This window comes from Lissotriton vulgaris, chromosome 11 (genome assembly GCF_964263255.1).
Source record: "Lissotriton vulgaris chromosome 11, aLisVul1.2, whole genome shotgun sequence".
NCBI lineage: Eukaryota > Metazoa > Chordata > Amphibia > Caudata > Salamandridae > Lissotriton > Lissotriton vulgaris.
Window position 1 is genome coordinate 542954217 of NC_141699.1, and position 16070 is coordinate 542970286.

The 16070-nt window shown below is 43.2% G+C and overlaps 1 protein-coding gene across 10 annotated transcripts in view; it reads left to right on the forward strand.

Annotated features, from left to right (window-relative positions):
- The window catches only part of ANK1 (ankyrin 1), a 1037654-nt gene that overhangs the window by 261083 nt on the left and 760501 nt on the right, over positions 1 to 16070 (forward strand). For 2 of the 10 annotated variants that reach the window (XM_086943597.1, XM_086943591.1), the window contains exon 2: positions 9855 to 9920. The exons of the other annotated variants lie outside the window; for them this stretch is intronic. In XM_086943597.1, coding sequence (XP_086799723.1) covers positions 9855 to 9920 — 66 coding nt within the window. The remainder of the gene's footprint in view (positions 1 to 9854; positions 9921 to 16070) is intronic. 10 annotated transcript variants of the gene reach the window in all.

The following is a 16070-nucleotide window of genomic DNA, read 5'->3' on the forward strand; positions in this document are numbered from 1 at the left end:
ACCCCACCCCCTCCAGCTGGCTGAGGGACTACTTTACGTAAGACTGTTCTCATTTTTACATGGGCCCACAATGTTTGAACTTAATGCGCTAGCATTTGTGAAAGACGCTGAAGGTATCGGTCCCGATGCTAGTGAGACAATGGGCTCGATCAGACCATGTTTGCAATGTTGCAGTATGTTTTTGGTTTTGTTGGTTTTTCTTGTTTTAGGAGGAATGTTGTGTTCCCGAGGGTCCGCCCCTGAGGTCCGGAGGGACGGACAAGTTGGTCATGTGACCGCCCTATAATAAAAAGAGGTCAAGCACGTGAGAGGGCGTTCAGAGACACGCGCCGACCGACCAAGCAACTTTATTTCCCAGTGTCTGGCTGAGTTTATTCTAGGGCCACGTGCTAGGCCTAGTCAGGGTTAGATGCCCCTTGAGCGTAGATCACCCGACACAACAATAGTGAAACAAAACAGTAGTAGGAGTCATTGTTTCCGCTCAGTATGGATTCTATCAAAGTATGTTACGCTTGTACTTCTTGCTGCAGACAAAAGCCCTGACCACAGGACACACACTGAGAATATTTACATTAGGTGGATAAAATAGTGACCTATGCCAGACTGTGATTGAATATGAAACAAACATTTTTTAAAATCATTCATCGGGTTGTGAATTATGTGGAAAGTGCATTAAATTCGCTTGAAATTTTACACTGAAAACGCAGCAGATGCATAAGTGTATTATTGATTGACCCTGCCTAACCTGTCATGCTGACACTGTATCTAGTTGTGCGGTAGTATTGACATTACCCCATGCTGTCCCCGGTGTAGGTGAAAGTCGTTTTGTTTCTCAGAGCCCGTATTTGCTCACCCCAACAGCTCAGAATGCCCAGGGCGGAGTCAGAAGAACTGAGAGGACCACACGCTTCCTTGCCACTGGCAAGGGAACAATGTTTTTTTTATTCACATGTTTTATACCAGTAAGAGTGGTAAAACATGATCAGACAAGGAAAGGATCAACAACGTTGTAGGAACAGAGAGTCAAGTCGTTGCAAAAGCAGAGGATCACAGTCTGTACCCGTGGAATAAATATCCCCTCAGTACAGGCAACAGTTCCAACACACCATGCTACAGGGTAGAGGGCCAAAAAGAAGCTGAGTCTATTGGCGTTAATGGCTCAGCCTACTTCAGACATTGGCCGACCAAAGAAAGAAAGAAAAGAAACAGATTCAATAAATGCAGATGGACATAGAGAACCAAGAGCTGAATAGAGAGATACCAGAGAGATGGAAATCAGGAAGGCAATGACTGAACTAGAGTGGTGAATGGAAAGCTTAAATTAATCTCAGCCACTGGAAATTAATATGGGCACATTCCAGTGCTTATTTTTTATTGCCTGTGACACTGAATCAGCCATTTGCTAATCTGTCTGGTTGCCACCATGAAAGGTGCACTCCAACCAGTGGCGGCCGCCACATACACAAAATGGAGAGGCGGGGGGGGGGGGGGTGCACGGGACAAAGCGCAGGAGGGGGTGTGGGGGGAGCATAATAGGAATAATAAAACATTCAAAAATTTAACTTACCTGCTGCGGGCCCCATTGCGCATTGGTGCTGGGACTTCCTTTTTCCAGCAGGCACGCCATGCTAGTCACAGACTCCCATTCCAACCCCCGCGCTGGATTGACCTTAGCAGGCTAGAAAGACGTCCTGCTCAGAACAGGGAGTCTGCGGGGTTTCTCTAACTCGGCTGTTCAATACTATCGGGTGTGAGAAACCTAAGTTGCCATGTGAGTTTTGGTCGGCCTGAGACGGCCGGCCAAACACACATGAGCACTAAGTGCGCTAGACCTCCTCCTCTCCAATCCCATGCCTCAGCCCCACCCCTTCCTGCACACACTGGCTGAGTCAGAGGTTTAAAAATAAAACAGTACTGAAATATCGTTTTATTTTTTTAGCTCCTGGCTGAGCCAGTGGGGCGACGCTCCTCCTCCATTGCGGAGGAGCCGCCCCTGACTCCTACTCAAACTGTTAGACCTGTAAAGAGAAGCGCGATCTGCTCGGGACATGTTTCATCCTTTTTCGATCTCATGAGTGCAATGCAGCTTGAATCCAATGGCATATCGAGCCACAAGTATATGCAAAAAATACTATGAAGCAGCAAATGTCTCAGCAAGTAACCTTTGGTTTGAGTACTTAATAACACTATTGTACCGCATTTGTGCTTTTGCATCAGTTATGATAAAAGGCCACTGATTTTACCAAATGGTAGCAAACACTTGCATTGTATGAACACAAAATGAATGATTCTAGATGTGAGGTCTTTCAAGTGATTTCCCACATTTACATTGAGGGCCTTAAATCACGGTTAACATCGCTGCCACAGCATTGTGAATCACTAAATCGCAAGTTAGTTTTAAGTACATTAGATCTGGTATCATTACATCACAATAGGCTTTACATCATAGGTAAGTACTGGTAAGTATTAAAATTAATAGAATACATTTCGTAACTTTGCACAATATTTTCAATATATGTTTATATTAAAGTGGCAGCAAGAGAACCTCTGTCTGTCTATACTTTTAAATCACACTTTCCAGTGAAAAGTTATTTTTGTTTTCATATTAACTTTGACGCTGTTCGAATCTACATCATTTTTTTTTAAGTACACACGTTTTGTGGTCTTCATTCAGATTTGTCAGCTGGGACCAAGTAAGAAAGGGGGTAGCAAAAGGGCTATTTCCCATACGATTCTTTGCTCCTCAATACAGAAAAAATGGCTGAACGAAATTACACCAAATTGTTGGCCCAAATGTAGAATTTTACTCAAGTACAAGTGCCTTTGCTTGGTTTAGAGTAAATCCATTCATCAGTTTTCAAGGAATTAGTGTTTACAAAGGGTTGCGGGTTGGGCAAGAAAAAGTTACATTTTAGAGCTATCTGGACTGTTAATCCAACAGGGTTTTCAAGAGTTTTGCAACAAAAAAAGTACTCAAATCTGATTGACCAAGGGAGCTTTTTCTCCAGGTAACACGGATCTGGAGTGGAAACTGTGAAACTAAAAATATCTGATTGGTTGGCCACAACATTAGAAACAAATGTTGAGGCCGCTGCTGCAGGATGCAGACACTCGGTCCCGACGTCCTGCTAAAATTGTGAAAGGGCACACAATGGGAAATGTGAGCACACAGTCAAAGTTAGTGGGTGGATGCCCAAATGGATCCCCCTAGTATTTAAAATTCTAAAACAAATGTTGATTTTGCAGCAGGGTTTTCAGATTCCATCTCCTGTTTTGTGGTCCCCAGCGAGGCTAGTACCTGTGAATGCACCAGTTTTCATCAAGGGTGAGGTAAAGAGCATTGCATTTCCAGTGTCCGATATGACTTGCATGGCTCTTTTGGAAATTATGGGTTGTGGTCCTAAAGATAACGTGCACATTTCATGTGGTTTTTCTGTTTTATTTTGATGTCATGACTGCAATTTTTAGGTGTATTTATGAGGTTTTTTAAAGCTATTTAATATTATTTAAATAAAGAAAACGTTAATAAATGTAGTGAAAAAGAGAACAGGGAGTAAAGGAGAAATATGATAAAATAATAAATGATAAGATATGTTAAAAAAATACTTTAAAAAAACCTTTTCCCCTACCAAAAAAGAATGAAGTATTTTAAATATATATTACGCCACTTGGTAGTTTTAGGTAGGCCAAAGTTTTCTTAGGAAGGGTGTATTTTTTTGTTTTGTTAATAACTTTGGCACAGTTTGACGATTCATTATGAAACTTTCTGAATAAAAGTTCACCCACCTCAGCTCCTTTCTGGAATTTTTTTTGCCACTATATATAGCTGGGGGTCAAGAAAAAAGGGGGGAATTTCTAAAGATTGATTTCTCTTGTTAACTTCTATGAGAAAATTTGCTCTCTGATACAGAAAACACAGCTGAGCGAATTACATCAAATTTTACAAAAAGATAGAACTTTACTCGGAAGGCCTGCTTTTTGTGATTTAATGTAAACTCATTCAGCCATTATCGAGAATGTTGTGTTTAAAGATGTGCTCGGGTTCAAAAGTGAAAGGGACATTATAGTTTGGTATGGTAATACGATCTTAACTTCTTTAAAGAAAACCATAGAAATTCATTGGAAAAAGCAAACGTTAAACTGACTTTATAGTTAGGAGTTGAAATAAGATGAAAATAATGTTTTAAAAAAAAACAAAAAACACTGAAATTCACCAGTTATACCTTACTGAGGTATAACTTGCGCCACCACTATGCACTGCTTACGACCTCCCATATTACATCACTCATGACATGTTAAATGACATCATTGATAAATTCGGTCAGCTTGAACTCGTATACAATATATATTCGATTATTCTAAAATTGTATTTGATACATAAAGGCCAGAAAATAAATGGAGCAACGTCGTTAAGGCAACATTTCATTTTAAGCCAAAGGCATCACATTTACCCCATTTAAACAGTAAGGGCTTATGATTGCTTTTGAGTCAATGTTGCACTTAATAAATGATACATATATGAAATAAATTATGAGTGGGTCAGTGAGAGCGGAGCGGTGATACTTGCCTTGTATCTGCAATTGTGCATGAAAATTATTTTTTTTATCAATCATCATTGAGAATGCTGTGTGTGTCGAGTGATCTCTGCTTCTTGGTATTTGTGGAATGTGAGAGAGATACCATTTTGAGTGGGTGAACATATTAACATTATAGTATTAATTAGTTGTCTGCAAGTGGCAATATTAGAAGTAACAGCCTGGTACCATGGTAGTCTTCTCACAGGCATTCCATTCATTTCAAGATTTCAAGATTTCTCTAAGTACTTTAGATAGATAACACAATATTTCGCTATTGCTGTAAGCAGCAAAACATGCAGAGAGCCTAATTTTAATACTGACGCTATCGCTTTCTGACTTGTGGATGATGAGAGCCAAGGGTACCATGTCTGAGAATACCTGTCACACTTAGCGTGTCTTGCGGAGAGAAGGAAAACAGTGATGGATGGAATGCTTAAATTAATCTCAGTCACTGCTAATTGACACTTGCTGCTTACTGTATCATGGCAAACAGGAACCAGTCGTATTTTAATTAATTTTGGCACCACCCCACAAGGAACAGTTCCGATCAAATTGCTAAGCAGCTTTTTCTCTGTCCGAGAACACAAGCGTTCCAAGATGTGTTTCTGCCGTGTTGGATGAATGCGGTGCAGGTCGTAGTCCCATGGCACTGCGACCTACTTGACCAAGTTTGGTTATAGCCATCACATACAGGGAATCTCACTTTTAAAAATAGAAAAAATGGTGGATGGTCCTCTCACATGCCTTGCTACACACCTCAAGCTGCACTTCACTGGTGAGGTCCAACACATTTGACGCATGTCTTCGTTTGTTTGTGTTTCCATACAGAGAGGACATGTGCTTGTAGTGTAGGCTAGACTGGCCCTTTTGTAGCCAGGCAAGATTTATTATGTGATTTCAAATCCCTGGACCCAGTCTGTAGTGAGAAGGTGAACAAAATCATAACAAATTAGAATGTCGCCAGTGACCCGGATTTCCACCTCCACAGACTAATAAAAAATGTCCCAAACATCAAGAGTAAGGCTTTCTGTGTATTCTGGTAATATCAGAGGCCTGCCAGAGCAATAGGAGTCACATATTGGGGTTAAGGTGTTCGATTACCTCTTTTTCTATTTATCTGCAGCAAGAGTGCCCTTGGCTTAGAATGAAGTCGGAGAGACACGAAAATGTGTAGAGGTGAAGGCAGCGCTGCAGTTCCCTGCATCAGCAGTATATATGCCAAACATCACAATAACTGCAAGTTACCCATAACTACTCTAACAAAACATCCCAGAGGAGGCCGCAACGGAGGTCACCGCTTTATCCATGGCGGCTGATGAATCGTGGCCAGCTGGAGAACCTTGAACATTCTCTAAGGGCAGACACTACATTGCATTAGGAGTAGTAGAATCTGCAGAGTAGGATGATGGAGCAGCTGTCAGCTCTGCAAAGCTTTGTAATCTCACCTCTTTGTGGAAGAGAGGGATGAATTGCTGAGGGATAATCATGTTAGTACTTGTGCACATCAGTGCCCAATTTGTAGGAAACAGATGAGTGCCGCCGCCCATAGTTTTTCTTAGGAGCCCTTCATCAGCACTGCAGAATGCCGGGCTGCCTAGTCTTCATTGCATCTTATTCCTCTTCCATCTATCACCCTTTGCTTCCTGTCTTCATCCCTCACTCTTGCAGGTCCTTTTCCATGCCTAATTATCTTTTCCTTACTTTTCCCCTAATTTTCTGTTCCTCCCTTTTCTTCCTCTTGCTCTAATGATGAAAAATAAGCCTTGAACCCCTTAATTTAATATCAGTTTCCACCACTTGTAACCATCTTCAAATGATGAAGGCAGTCATACAGCTACTGTTCTTAATTCCCCATCTATGTACCTTCAAGATATATGTATCATGAAGGTTCGTATATGAGGAGTTGAGTATAGTAAATCTCTACTTAACTATATATGTTTACCTAATACCTACATGGCATTTTCGAAGTCGATAGTCTGGCTAAGGTGTTTTTGAGCCACAATATATGCAACTCGATATTCTGGTAGTATCCTAATGAAAATATGCCAATGTGGAGAGAGAATGTTCAGCAATGTGTTGAGCTCTCACACACTCCCTCAATCGCCCCTGCCTAGATCCCAGCCATCTCAAACTTTCCAATCAAAGGTTGATTTAACACCAGCTGGCGAAGATATTTATTCTGATGACGAAAGGGAAAAAGAGAAGTAACTGATGATTAGGACTTAAGCTCAGAATGGGACTACTACTAAGCACCTGTCTCTTCCGCATCCAGCTGGTTCACCACCAGACGATATTGTTGACTTCCATGCCCTCTTAGAAGGAGCATCCAAGAGGGTTGACTTACCTTTCTTAGTCAAACAATCAGATTATTTTGTTTATGATTTTAAAGAACTTTCTTGTATGTCTGTCAAAGCTATTTCTATAGTAACTTTATTTGGAATGAGAGTATTAAAGTAACGAAGAAACTAGCAACAATTTCTGCTGTTATCTTCTGTCTGGATAAGAAATATAAAGCTCCTGATGATTCACGTCTGTCTGATTGGTTCATCCAAGAGCTGATTGCATGGTGATGAATGCTACTCAGCACCGATCGAGGAACTGAACCACGCCATCTGCCACTCGACCAGTTCTAAACTGAATCCTCAGTTGTTGGGGCAGCAAACTAAGGCTGGATCTGTTTGTGACATTGGAAATGGTAATTTTACACACATTGGCATCAATCACCTGGGTCATGCATTTTCTATAGCATGGTGAGGAATCTTTGCCTACACTTTCCCTAATACTCATGGTTCCAAAAGTAATGAACAAAATGAAGAAAGAACCATGGTTAGACACACTAATCGCTCCAAAATGGGCCAGGAATATTGGAGAAACATCATACACAACTAAAACCAGTTTTCAACATGTTGACCCTACACCACAACCCTGTACTTCAGGCGATCCGAATTCCTTAAACATTTTGGTTTTGCCACCAAACAAAATAAATTGATGCATATAGACACCCTAGAGGATTGTTAAGAAATCCTAGCGAAGGCTAAAGCAGAAACAAGGAATAACACTTACAAGTGTGAATGGAAACGCTTCTGTTTTCATGTCTCGATAAAATATTCATCCTATATTACCTGCACAAGAACAAGGACTTTCTCATATGTCTTTTAAAGTTCATTTAGCAACAATATCATGTTTTAGATCTTCCAATAAACCATCCTTGTAGCCAATTGGGATTATCAATTACTCCTTAAAATGACTTTATATAGCCTATCCCCATTCAAGCATCCTTCAACTCTTTGGCAAATAAATACAATTCATTCGGAAATTTAGATCTGAATTTCACTTTAATGAAGCTGTGGGTTTGAAGACATTATTGACAGAATCCTACAGATGTTGCAGAAAGGCAGTTTATACACTTGATGTTAAAAGATGCTTTACATTTTATATTTTTAGACCTAATATATTCAGAAAGACAAATCAACTGCTACTAGCATATGGCACCCTTTGCAAATGTTTGCAATTTTGAAACAAAGAATTGCACACTGGATTTCTGCAGCAATAGTATTCTGCCATTGTAAAGCTGAAAAACCTTTGGAGGGGATCGTAAGAGCACATTCTACAAGGAGCTTTGTTTGTGGGTGTGTCTATCATAGAGATCTGTAGAGCAGTAACATGGAAGAATAGACATGCATTTACTCAGCGTTTCATTTTGAACTCAACAGTATAAAAGGATACGTCAGTGGGACAAGTGGTGATAGTGAGATGTCATCTTTTCTAATTGGGTGAGCCTCATAATCTACTTACCCACCATCCACCATACTACTACTGCTACTACTAATAATAATCCTATTGTATTGTTTATCTGCTTACTATTCTGATTCAAGCATGTGCATCTCTGAAAGCTCCAGTACTGGAGAAGAAAAACTATACTTCTCTGTAACTGTAGTTCTCCAGCACTGTTGCATTTTTATAGATTCACATGCAAACCCAGCCTCCTCCACTTAGAGGCTCACCCCTTGTATGTGGTTTATTATTATTCCTCCTTGTACTAGAACATTTAAGGTATGGTAGCCTCTGAGGGGAGTGATCATCAGGATAGTGCGGTCTGATTGGCCGAAGTTTGGTTCTTTTCAAATGATGTGAATAAGATACTAACATCAATGTTTTCTGGCCCTTACATGCTGTATATAACCCTGCACTGCTATCGAGTTTTGCTGTGGGTCTCCCACTTTGATGATAGGGAATGATTCAAGTATGTGAATCAATGAGAGATACCAATACTGGAAAACCACAGTTGCAGGTAAGTAAAGTAATTGCCTATTTGACATACTGGTCGTTATAGTACCCTCACCATATTGCATGCTTCATATTGCATGACATATGAAGCATGCAATGTTTGTGATTCTGGTACTAGTATACCCCCATTATATTGCATTTGCTACTAACCAGTACACCACAATGTAAGTGTAGTAGGTAGATGTTGAGGTAAGAATGGTAAATATATACTTGCTATGACAAGGTAGTGGTAGGCAATATCCTGGATTAAAAATTATTGTTGGGTGATATGATCGAGCTCGATACAGTGTCATGCAACCATGGTAATACGTGGTCCTGGGAAATATCTTATTGTTTAAACATTTCTGTGGGATGGTTCCATATTTATGTAAGGTTTTCATCTGTACTTACAGACCCCTCAATTACCCCTTTTTGTGAAGAGTCTATCTTACAAACAGCTCTAGCAATCGCTCCTGAAAGTAACAACCTCTTTTCAGTTGAGGAGATATTGAAAACCAGACGGTGAGGCATTCCATTAGGGCTCTGCGCAGTCTGCAGTTGTCAACGAGTACGGTTGTACATTCTCGCAGTAGGTGTGGCCGAGCGATTCCAGGGGGCAGTAACACCAGAAGTGGAAACCTTTGGCCAAAGGAAAGTATTTCATATACACTTCCCTCAAGTAAGAATGGTGACATGATGCAGTCAAAGCGTTTTCATATCATATTTATTGGCAGGTTAACGTATCCCATGTGTTCCATTGAAAATGTAAAATGCTGCTCTAAAGAGGTGGTTCTGATTTGAGAGCCATCCCTTCACTCAACCAATAGTGATAACACTTTCTTGGCCTCCCCTCTGTTATCTGAGTGTACCTATCCATCCCAAACCACTTCTACCACTTGATATGAGCATCTCTCATTGATACAGTACCCCTTCCTTCACAAGCGCCCTAGAGCCCTGCGCGATCCCTCCCATTGCAGGTCCTGACCTGTAGTTTGGTTTTTCTCTTCTCAGGTGGCGGATTGGCTCGCCCTGGACGGGGAGGGATTCTCTTTCACCTGGGAGGAGGCTGAGAGCCGGGTAGGTCCCTCCCTCTGCCTTTTTGGGTGTTATTGACAGATAGAAGTCATTCAACATAGATGTTCGCTCTGCTCACAACCCCACAGCTCCGTCCCGCTATTCTGGCAGTCACCTATTCTTGTGATGCAGCCTTAAGACCCCCTTCTTACTGCTGCATACTTACTCCATGCTGCACTGTCACCAACCCTGATGCCCCCATGCACTTCTCTTCTGCCATATTCTTTTTTTCACCGTAACCAGCTCTTTCCTGCTGTTCTGTCCACATCCACAGGCTCTACCCCTGTTTCTGCCCATTGCTCTGATACCCAGGTCCAACACTGTGCTCTGGGCCGTCATTACCCTTCCATGTTGGCCTTCCTTGCACCGCGTTACCTTCCCTTTTGTCCTATCCCCTTTATGAAACTTTGTTTCTGTCAGTGCTGCGTGTTCCCCTCCCTCTGGCTCTTTGTGCCTCCATACTGTCCTGTCACGGTCCCTCCTATCCTTTCCTCTGCAGGCTCTGTCCTCATCTGTTATTGCTCTCCTCTTGCCGCCTCTTCCCACCAGGCCGCACCCCTTTTCTTGGGGTTTGCTGTTTTGTCCCCACCCATGTAGCACTGTCACACTTACCACTCCTCTGCCTCCTTCTTTGCTGTCGTCCATTCCACCCTACTGCCCTGTCTGTCTCCCCTGGCACCCTGAAAAGCCAAAATATCCGAGTGTTTGTGTATGTTTTTATTAGCATGACGTTGCTATCTTGTGTATATTTATCATGAAGGTGTTTCAGAATACCTCATAATTATGAGTGTTAATACTGTGGAGGGAGACAATGAACTGTTTTCGTGATAGCCTAATGGGGCCCCACACTTTGGCAGCCCCTCTACTGAGTGGAGGGGAATATTGCATAAGTGCCTGATGTTTTTTTTTGTGGGGTCAAGACATAGGGCGAACAGATGAGCGATGTGTGTTTTTTGGGGGCAGCAACCTCGGACTTCTTTCTTTACCACCAACTCCTGCCTTGTTGTTCAAGGACGGCTGGGCCTCACTTAAGAAGGCATACTTATTGTAATTGCATTTATATTGCACCCCATGCCCTGGTGAAGTTCCTATATGCATTAGCAGACCGATAGCACGCTACACCGTGGTGGGGTGCTTAGATGGAAGGGTGCTGAGTTACAGTTTGACCTATGTGGTGAGCATGTTGGTGTTCTGCGTGAGTGACCGGAGTGGTGCTCTTTCCTTGTCTTAACTTGCTGCACCTTGATGTGTGATGGGAAGAGTGGGGGCGGGGTCTAGGGCGGTGCGACCGCACTGGGATCTGACTTTGGGTGGGGGCGTCATCTTTGCCAGTATATTATGGTTTTAAAAGCACTTGCTGACGCGTTCCTGGCCTCCAAGAATTTTCAGGCAACAATAAAAAATTTATGAAACTCCAGTGATTAATGTTCTTCCTAGAGAGAGATGGAGTTTTGTCTAGTGGAAGTTTTGACTCGTGGTAATGTAGCACAGAGGGTTAATGTGCCTGCTGCAAAGAATGTGCACCATGCATATCACAAAGTGCATATAATGTAAATAGGTCAGTAGGTTGCTGCTTTTGTCAGAGAGAACCTTTTTACTTTCTGTTGCAGTTTATACGTTAATATCCCAACATAGAACAGTGATCTATTAGCTGTCATCAAAGAGATGCATGCAAACTGCAAGGTATAAATTAGAGTGTTATGATTTTTCCCAGTCTTTGATTATTCTAATGTTGCAGAAGGGTTCATTTGGATAGAAATCAATATTGATTATTAAAGAAAAACCCCAACTTTGGTGTTACATGTTAAATTCTGAGTGTGTGCTTCTCCAGACCAATCATTACTAAACTATACTGCCTACTAGTTTGGTAGTTATGTGACTCCAGCACCTTGTTGTCCTCTGTCTTAAGTAACATTTCCTCCACAGTGATTGACACACTTATGATTGTTGTATCTGTGTAATGTATGTGATGTAAAGTACTCTGACACCGTACACTGGTATAAGTGGCACTGTAAAACTAAATGCATCTGAGAGAGAGAGTGGTTATGGAGACTTGAAGGGCACTGTTAAAGGGTGGTAGCAGGCTTGGTAGAGGTGGTCATTGGGGGATGTCAACAAATATTGTCGCACAGGGCACCACCAGCGCTAAAGCCCGCCCTGAGTGTGAGGGTTAGAAGGCATGCAATTTACATTAATTTACTTTTGTGCCTGATTGGACCGTTTTCTGCACTAGATACAGATTTACTATTTATTCAACCAGAGTCACAATGAACATCTTGCTGACATGCACACAATGCAGTCAACAATGGTAAATGTTAGTAATGTTTTTTAAGGGTTATCCAGGGGTGATAGAGAAGCAACCCACAGATGTACACTGGATCAGGGTCGGACTGTGAACCCAAAGCAGCCCTGGCAATTTTGTCGGGGTGCAAGTGTGAAGCACTGCTGCTTTTATTACTGGGGGCAGATATTGCATCAAGGCTGCAAAACCGCCCCCCAGTAGTAACAAAACTGGCCCCCACTGCTGCAAAACCGGCCTCCACCCTTCCTGCCTCGAGTTGCCCGCTACGGCTAGTTCGGCCCTGCTCTGGATAGACAACCACCATAAATGGTGTAGAGAATTGGACAAGGAGCAGTGAAGAACTCTCATGAAACTACCCAGAAGTGACTGATAGCCATGACCCCAAGGTAGGAGTCAGGTATGCAGGTCGAACAAAGGATCTAGAGAAACAAGATACACAAATGTTACAGCTCACAAATCAAGAAGGCTATAACCTAATGCCAGGCATGTTCAAATAACATTTGCTCTTGTAGAATCTAATGTGCAGCGGAGGCAAGGCCCAAAGAATAACCATGGCTATGTGGAGTCCACTCATATGCAGAGGAGGGAGAACCCAAAGAATTCAACAGTCACCTACGTGTAGGGTCTTTGGAGTCCTACCAGAAGCAATCAAAAAGTGTCCCATGGGGGTTTACAGACAGTAGAGAGACAATGGTGTACTACCCAAAGCGGCCAATGTGCAAACCGAGAAATTCGTACACATATCAGAAGGGGGTCTGTATTGTGCCACCTAAATTGGTGAAGACACAACCCAAGTATTACCACATGCTCCTCAGTAGAGGGTTTATGGGGTCAACCCAGAGGCAGTGAAGATGCAATCCAAGGGGATTGACTGGCATCTGAGACAGGAGTCACAGTGATGGCATATTGATCATTGCTGGTTGGTCATTACAGAGAAAAATCTGACAACAAAGGTTTAAACCTGCAGTGAGATAAAAACTGCACAATTCTCCCAGTTGAAACATTGAAATTATGTAGCGGGATAGCAGCCTCGTCTGCATGTGAATAACAAACCTGCCACAGTTGCCATGTGAGTGTGTGTTTATGCATGTATAGTGTGTGTTATTTTAAATAAATTAATGCAAGTCTTCCTTTACATGTCACACTTCAGATAGCCTCCGCTGCCAGTTACACTTCTGAATGCACAGTCCACGTGATCTCAGTCTGCAAACGCTACAAAGAAAAGCCTCAGTGCTAGTCGGACACAGATCAATATGTGCCAACGCAGTGCTTTTCTATCATCTACTTAGACACGAACACGAAGACTGAACGCTGCAATATTTGCATCACGTGCTCAGCACTGACACAGACATGCTGTAAATACTTCCTTTTTTAGGTCTGGCTGAAAAAGCTTTACCCCCTTGGTTGACAGAGCACGTGTATCAGAGGAAATAGTAAATGGAGTTGTGATTGTTCATTTTCACTTGTATGGTGCACAATTTGACACTAGTATGGCATCCATTTTGTTTTGTAAACTGTAGAATGCATGTTTCAGGATTTGTGCTTAGTTTTTGGTGAGAACTGTTAGCTATGACTGGGCGTGTTGGGGGTAGCACCCTTTTTTAATGGTGGCTAATTGTTTCAAGCTTTTTGTTTTCTCAACAAGCATGCCCCTTAGCACAGATACTGCTTGACAGGACATGCTCACAGTAAACACGGTTATGCTACGCATATTGTTTGCATTTATATAGCACGAACATCCTTTTACCTGGGTGCCATTTCAAGTGGACCTTGGACTATCCATAAATCAATTAAGTGTGTTGGTGTTTGAATGTGAAAGGTTAGATAAGAGTTTCTTGAATACTTCGTTGACAAGTGATTTGCGTCAATTAGTGCCAAGGTAAAAAGGTAAAATCTTTGCGCTGGTTTTTCTTAACGTCTTATTTGCATGGGCATATATGTTGAAGTATTTTCATGTTTTTCTACATTACCTGGTTCGTTGCCCATGCTCGGCTGAATTATGACTTCTCTGTTTAAGCATTACAGTCCAAAGAGGTAATTGTGATACAATATTGTGTCATAAGAAGGTGGTTGTTAAAACTAACTAGACATATCAATTGATCATAGTGGTTTAAAGTATTGTTTCCTGCTTGTGCCGATCTCGTCGTGTTTGTGCTTTGAATTTCCGGCCATTTTGTTTGTTGTTGTGCCTGCCAGCCCGCCCCTCCACCCCGATCACACCTCCCTGCGGCCCCTCCCTCGCTCTGCCCCCTCCTCCATCCATTTATGTCTGATGGACCTACGCGCAGCGTCCTCGCGCAGCGGCCGCGCCGAAGGTGCGCCAAAGGTAAGCCCGTCTAAGCCCGTCCGCGCTTGGATCACGCCCAGTGCCGGTCCACCTGGTCCCCGCCGCACCCAACCCACTAGAGTCACATATGACGCAGTAATTCTCCTCGCCCTCAACCCCGGACGCAGACCACAATGCTGCGATGCCACCCCAGGTCGTACCCACGGCCCATTCGCCTGCCTCTCCTGCAAATTCAACTGCTTCAGGACCCTCACCAAACCCACTTCCTCCACACACAGCTCCGAATCTAACCGCCTGAAGTGCATCCTGCTTAACACCCGCTCGGTCCACAAACACGCAACGGAACTCTGGGACCTACTCGACACTGCGTCACCGGACATCGCCTTCCTTACTGAAACATGGATGAACGCATCATCAGCACCCGACATCGCCATAGCCATACCGGACGCTTACAAGATTATCCGAAAAGACCGCACCAATCAAACAGGAGGTGGCATCACCATCATCCATAGAAAGATCATCAAAATCACGACCAGCTCCGACGAGAATCTTGCAACCGCCGAACATCTCCACTTCCAGATCCACACCGACCCTAGGACCACACTTAGAGGCACCCTCATCTACAGGCTCCCAGGAACCCGCACTCAATTCAGCGATGACATCACTGACTTCATCAGTCCACATGCCCTCGCCTCCGAGAACTACATTCTACTAGGAGACCTCAACTACCACCTTGAAAACAAACACGACAGCAACACCTCCACCCTTCTGGACAACCTGGCCAACCTTGGACTCAAACAACTCGTTGACACCCAGACCCATATAGCCGGACACACGCTCGACCCTATCTTCACATCCAGCAAGCACATCTCCCTCGACCGCACCACAGCTCTCCACTGGACGGACCACAGCTGTGTTCACTTCAGCTACAAAACCACCCTGACCCACAACCGCCCACAACCTATTCCTCAGAGAAACTGGAACAAAATCACCTCCGACCAACTCCTCACTTCACTCAACCAAAACCCTCCCACCCTCTCATTGGACCCAAACCAAGCGGCCACCAATCTCAAGCAATGGATCACCCACAGTGCTGACGAATTAGCACCCCTGAAAAAGCACCAGATCAAATCAGCCAGCAAAAAGGCTCCCTGGTTCAATGATGACCTAAAACAATCCAAGAAGCTATGCCGCACCCTGGAGAAAACATGGAGAAAAAACCCAAACACCGACAACATGGCCACCCTCAAGGCAGCCACCCGCAAACACCACCAACTGATTCGAGCCACTAAGAAATCAGCATTCCAGGATCGTCTCGACAACAACACTCACAACAGCAAGGAACTCTTCAACATCGTCAAAGAATTCACCAACCCCACCGCAGAATCTAACAACATCACTCCTTCCCAAGACCTCTGCGATGCGTTATCCTCCTTCTTCTACAACAAAATTGCCGACATCCACAACAGCTTCGAGAATACTCCCAGCGATCAACCCTCCCCACCCCCCTCAGATCCTACTCCGCCAACTAACATCCTTAGCGCCTGGAACCCAATCACCACTG